This window comes from Argentina silus, assembly GCF_951799395.1.
Source record: "Argentina silus genome assembly, chromosome: 19".
Lineage (NCBI taxonomy): Eukaryota > Metazoa > Chordata > Actinopteri > Argentiniformes > Argentinidae > Argentina > Argentina silus.
In genome coordinates this window covers 823,808-830,210 of record NC_139673.1, presented here as the reverse complement: position 1 = coordinate 830,210, position 6,403 = coordinate 823,808, and the positions used below count along the sequence as shown (strand labels likewise).

Sequence of the window (6,403 nt, the reverse complement as noted above, 5' to 3'; positions counted from 1 at the left end):
GTGGAATGTTTACTACGCAGCGTATGTGTGTAATAAAGAACTCTGTCATAAATAGGAGATGTATCTCCGTGTCCTCTGGCTGCTCCCAGGCCAGTAGAAACACGCTCGGGTACTTCTGCAAAAATCTGATCGGAGAGCCAGAGGCTATCTGACATTAGCATGAGCAGGGGAGGGAAAGATGGGCTGGAGGAGAGGGGGAGAGAGGGAGGGAGGGGGAGAGAGAGAGAGAGAGAGAGAGGAGGGAGGGAGGGAGGGGGAGAGAGAGAGAGAGGAGGGAGGGAGGGAGGAGGGAGGGAGGGAGAGGTGGGCTCAGAGAGGTACAGGAGTGTTCTAGAAGTAGCAGCACATTGGTGACATGAAGCTCTGAACTGTCGATGTTTGTATAGCCTTGATTTCCTGTCTGTCTGTCTGTCTGTCTGTCTGTCTGTCTGTCTGTCTGTCATCAAGAGCTGCTGGTTAAAAGCCTTCTGTCTGTTATTGAATTATTCAGTGTCTGATTCAGCATCGCTCAGAGGAGCATCAGAGGAGAACCAGAACAGCCAACAACCACCACATACACACACTACACACTATATACACACTACTCACACAAACACTAACACACACTACACACTATATACACACTACTCACACAAACACTAACACACACTACACACTATATACACACTACTCACACAAACACTAACACACACTACACACTACATACACACACTACACACTATATACACACTACTCACACAAACACTAACACACACTACACACTATATACACACTACTCACACAAACACTAACACACACTACACACTATATACACACTACATACACAAACACTAACACACACTACACACTACATACACAAACAGTAACACACACTACACACTACATACACACTATATACACACTATATACACAAACACTAACACACACTACACTACATACACAAACAATACACACTATATACACAAACTAACATACACTACACACTATACTACACACTACATACACAAACACACAAACACTACACACTACTCACACAAACATTAACATATACTAACACTAAACATACTAAATATACACACACTACATACACTAACACCACATACTACACACACAAACTACATACACAAACATACACACTAACTACACACTACACACACAAACACTGACTTCACTGAACATAGAGAGAGAGAGAGAGACAGAGAGAGACAGAGACACAGAGAGACAGAGAGAGAGACAGAGAGAGAGACAGAGAGAGACAGAGAGAGACAGAGACACAGAGAGACAGAGAGAGAGACAGAGAGAGAGAGAGGGAGAGAGAGAGAGAGACAGAGAGAGACAGAGAGAGAGACAGAGAGAGAGACAGAGAGAGACAGAGAGAGACAGAGACAGAGAGAGACAGAGACAGAGAGAGAGAGAGAGAGACAGAGAGAGAGAGAGAGAGACAGAGACAGAGAGAGAGAGAGAGACAGAGAGAGACAGAGAGACAGAGAGAGAGACAGAGAGAGAGAGAGAGAGAGAGAGACAGAGAGAGACAGAGAGAGAGAGAGAGAGACAGAGAGAGAGAGAGAGAGAGACAGAGAGGGAGAGAGAGAGACAGAGACAGAGAGAGAGAGAGAGACAGAGAGAGACAGAGAGACAGAGAGAGAGACAGAGAGAGAGAGAGAGAGAGAGAGACAGAGAGAGACAGAGAGAGAGAGAGAGAGACAGAGAGAGAGAGAGAGAGAGACAGAGAGGGAGAGAGAGAGACAGAGAGAGAGAGAGAGAGAGAGAGAGAGAGAGAGAGAGAGAGGGAGAGAGAGAGAGAGAGGGAGAGAGAGAGAGATGGTTACACCCACCAACCCTCTATGATAGAAACCTCCACCCAGAGTTGAGCAGCTGAGCCAGTGAAGGGCGCAGACAGAGAGCGAGCGTGCACGTAGAGAGCGAGCGTGCACGTACAGAGCGAGCGCGCACGTACAGAGCGAGCGTGCACGTAGAGAGCGAGCGTGCACATAGAGAGCGAGCGAGCACATGCAGGTGACCTCCTCACCTTGGAAGTCACAGTGGTGGATCCTGCGTTTCTCCAGGTCCGGGTTGGTCCGGCGGTTGTAGCGGACGGGCATGGAGGACTGGGCCTGGCCTGGGTCTGGGCCGGAGCCTGGGGCTAGAGTAGGGGCCGAGGCCGGGGGCCGGCCTGCCCTGCTGGGGGAGAGGCTGGGGCTGGTGACGGCCATCTTGGAGGCGATGGTGGCAGCGTAGGAGGGGGGGGGGGACAGGTTGAGGAGGAGGTCCTTTTGTCTGTCGGGGCTGCCTGGCTCAGAGGTGGGGGGCGAGGGGGGCAGGTAGGGCAGCTTGGCCTGCTGATGCTGCTGCTGGAGGAGGAAGTGGGGGTGTGTGTGTGTGTGAGGGTGTGTGTGTGTGTGCGTGTGAGCGTGGTGGTGTGTGTGTGTGTGAGGGCGTGTGTGTGTGTAAGCCCCGTGGGCGTGGGCGGCGGCTAGGCGCAGGTCGTGGAAGGTCGTCTCCGCCAGGTTGCCGTGGTGATGGGCGGGCGGCGGGAGGAGGGGGGAGGAGTCTAAGTCGGCGTCGAGCAGCTGGAACAGGGACCCGTCGTGGGGGATCTCGAAGGACGCCATCTCCTCTTTCACGTAGACCGCCACCCCTGCCACCGCTGGGTCACATGCGTCGCCGCCCATCGGGCTGAACACGCTGGTGAACTCCGGTAATGAAGGCGTCATGGTTACGGGGGTTCCCGTGGTGATGCTACCACTGTTATTGTTGTTGTTGTTGTTGTTGTTGTTGTTGTTACTGCTGGGGCAATGTGGGTGGGGGAAGGGGGCAGTAGAGGGTTCTATTTTGACCTGACCCATGCCACTCTGGTTGTGGTTCTGGTTGTGGTTCTGGTTGTGGTTCTGCCCCTGCCTGGCGGGCCGACACAGCCCCATTCTCAGGTAGGCCAGGTCAGGCAGGAAGACGTTCATGTTGATGCTGTAGGGAGAGCCTCCACCCAGGTCATCACAGAAGAACTGGTCCACTCCCGAGGCGCTGTTCCTCCGAGACGTCTTCATCTCCAGGGCTGGGGAGGGCAGCGGTGCCTGGGGGGACAGGTACTTATCCATCTCACACTTGGCCTGAGGGAGACAGAGAGAGAGATAGGGAGGGAGGGAGGGAGAAAGAGGTATTCAGTTACAGTTTTACTTAATTTCACGTCTAAGAGTGATATTTATCATTAACACCTGTATTTCGCAAGTTGAGGCACCTGATTTCAGCCATTTCAAATCTTAAACGGTATTTCATCATCATCATAACCAAAGGCAATATCGTACGGCTACGGGAAAGGGACAAGATTAGGATTCTCAATTCGTTATAACGGACGTCTGACCACTGAGACGCAACTCACATTAGACAAGTGAGAGGTCCTGTCACCGTCAAACTATGTCCAGTCGGTTGGTTGAGCCCCCGGTTCTACCGGTTGACAGGACAGTCACCGGGAAAACATTTATCAAGTCGTCATCAATGCGCTGCTGCTACATTCCGCCAGCGCGTGCAAAACGGCGCTCATAACGGCTGTAACGGTAGACATAAACTACTGGCCCCATCTGTGACGAGGAATAACTAGGATTATATTTATATTTACGTTTGGATGTGTGTGTAAGATTATAGATTATATACACAACATTCACATGTAGATATAAATACAATTCTAGTCACAGGCTTCTCTCTCTCTCTCTCTCTCTCTCTCTGCACGGCGCAGATACAGTATGTCCAAGACTCAAGTGCGATATCTAACATAACATAAGCGGCTCCAACACAAAAACTGTGGATCGATGGATGACTGAACTGGAGACTCCCAGCCTGTGACGCCCCATAGAAGCGCTCTGTGGTCGGGCTGCCGGGCTGTGGAGGAGTGTGGGGGCTATTTCTGTCTTCAGATCGTCCAGCTGTTAAGTAGTCATGTATCTCTTTCACAAGTTTCCTGATTAATGGTTTGGCGTTGCTGGGAAAGTTTCTGCCCGGACCGCGGGTGCCGCGCGTGGGGGTGACAGAGTCAGTTGTCGACGGGGTGACCAACTGGGGGCATTCTGGGACCAACTGGGGGCATTCCTCTCCACTGACACTTTACACGTTACTCCCTCTCCTGCTGCTAGAGTAACCCTGTCTATTTTATTCTATTCTAACCCTTTTTTTTCTCCTTTTTTTTTTTGGGGGGGGGGGGGGGGGGTTACTGTTTTATTATTGTTTCTGTTTATATTGTATCTATTGTCCTACAAATAAACGAGACTTGACTTGAACTATCAGCTCCAGTCGAGTTCCAGTGAAACATGAAGAATGCGCCTGAGCAGAGCAGGGTCTCTGCTTCCCAGAGCCTAGGTTGGGCATCTAATCCGGCCAAACACCAATATGGGACATTACGCGCTATATCTCAATTGACAATAAAATGTGAAACATGTTTAATTGAAATGCAGAGATCATAGCGCCGAGAACGTGCTGCAGCCTCGCCCGTTAGCGTAGTACACCCGGAGATATAGCCTAAATCATTGCACACGCACGCACGCACACACACACCACCAACCTAAATCACTGCGCGCGCGCGCGCGCGCGCACACGCACGCACACACACACACACACACACACACACCACCAGCCTAAATCACTGCACACAATCTCACACACACTCTCTCTCTCTCTCTCTCTCTCTCTCTCTCTCTCTCTCTCTCTCTCTCTCTCTCTCTCTCTCTCTCTCTCTCTCTCACACACACACACACACACACACACACCATCAGCCTAAATCACTGCACACACACACACACACACACACACACACACACACCACATGGGTCCTTTACCTGAGTGTAGTCGTTCGGTCCACTCCTCTCCGATCCTCTGATATCGAAGCCGAATAAACAGGATTCCTCCAACGGGAACCCGTCGGTAAGTGTCGGTTTCAGGAGCGTATAAAACTCGTCCGGTCCCGGCCCCGGTCCGGCGCTCATCGTCACCGTCGCGGCCATAAAGCTCCGGTATTAACGGGTGAGTCCCGGCCGCGGTGTTTATCTTATGACAATCTAGAACGACGGAGGCGATAACTGAACGGAAACGCTTTAGTAACCGATTCAAAGCTGTATCCGCGAGGCGCGGCCGTTCCAATACTTGTGTCTCGCGCTGTCCGGTTCAGGCTGTTTTGTATCCTCCGAGAAGGGGCGGGGCGTGGCACCGTAAAAACACGAACCGGAGCCTTTGATGAGCAGTCACGCCCTCCCGAACATCCACAACACTGAGTCAAAGTGTCCATAACAGCTTGGTTAACATATGTCATAACAATGGTAACATATGTATCATAATTATGGTAAAATATGTCTTCAGGTTGATCATCTCCCTTCTTCCGTCACTATTTAAAGCCACAGTCCGTAAGATTTCCAGTAGTTACCAATGATGAAATCTATCACCTGCTATTGATGAATAAAGTATGACTAACGTTTACAACATTACGTTATCATCTCCACCACACCACAGGCCCGTCCGGCTGATCTGGAGGGATCATGGAGGAGCTGAAAGAGAGCAACACTGCTTTTCAAAAACATGACATGGAGCAAAACACCATTTATTTAGTCTCCGATTGGCAACAAAAAACAAAGCACCTATTAGTTCTTCCTTCTCGTTGTTATACAAGAGTTGGTATATTAATGGTATGTTGTGTTTAATAAACACACCATTCACCTAATGTCATATTAAATGGAGCACATTCCATCTTGATCACAGAAGTCAAGTGTGATTGGGTTAGGGTTAGGGTTACCCGTAGGCTGATTATGTCATGGATGTTTGCTCCCTTGTTCCCTCTTCAGTTAGTGTGCCATTCTCTGAAGGTTTCTCAGAGTGTGGCTTTAAATAGACAGATAGATAGAGAGACAGGGAGAGAGACAGACAGACAGATAGATAGAGACAGACAGACAGACAGATAGATAGATAGAGACAGACAGACAGACAGACAGATAGATAGATAGACAGATGAAGGTGTGTGTTTCTCAGAGTGTGGCTTTAAACGTGCCATCAGCCTTCCTTCTCTGCCCGTGGCGCCCTTTCAACCTGTAGTAGGAGGGAAGGCCTGTGATTGGCTAGACAGTGACGGGACATTCCAGCCACGGCCAGGCGACCATCAACATGACACCAATCAGAACCCGACGCTAACTGATCAAGTATGCGGAACGTTGCTATTTTTAAAGCAGATCGCCGTCCTGCAGATCAAAACGCAGAGGAGGGGCGGAGCCGCCGTCCGCCAGGAGAAGATGGTGGTCTGGCGCTCGGTGAAACCTCAGTGGTTATTTCTTTACACACACCCCACCACAATGACCCCTAGCAAATGACCAAAACTGGCCCTCATATTCCATTCCAGGATGTCTTCATGGTCATTCCTGGACCTCTCTCTCTC

At 50.3% G+C, this 6,403-nt stretch overlaps 1 protein-coding gene across 1 annotated transcript in view; it reads right to left on the bottom strand.

Moving 5' to 3' along the window:
• LOC310819506 (Krueppel-like factor 5) overlaps positions 1-5,081 on the bottom strand; it is a gene marked incomplete at its 3' end in the record, with an annotated part of 17,538 nt that extends 12,457 nt beyond the window's left edge. Inside the window, exons 1-2 of the mRNA XM_083690808.1 lie at positions 4,824-5,081; positions 2,030-3,107 (exon numbers count right to left, since the gene is read on the bottom strand). Coding sequence (XP_083546934.1) covers positions 2,030-3,107; positions 4,824-4,988 — 1,243 coding nt within the window. The 5' untranslated portion in view covers positions 4,989-5,081. The remainder of the gene's footprint in view (positions 1-2,029; positions 3,108-4,823) is intronic.
• Between the last annotated feature and the right edge of the window lie 1,322 nt (positions 5,082-6,403).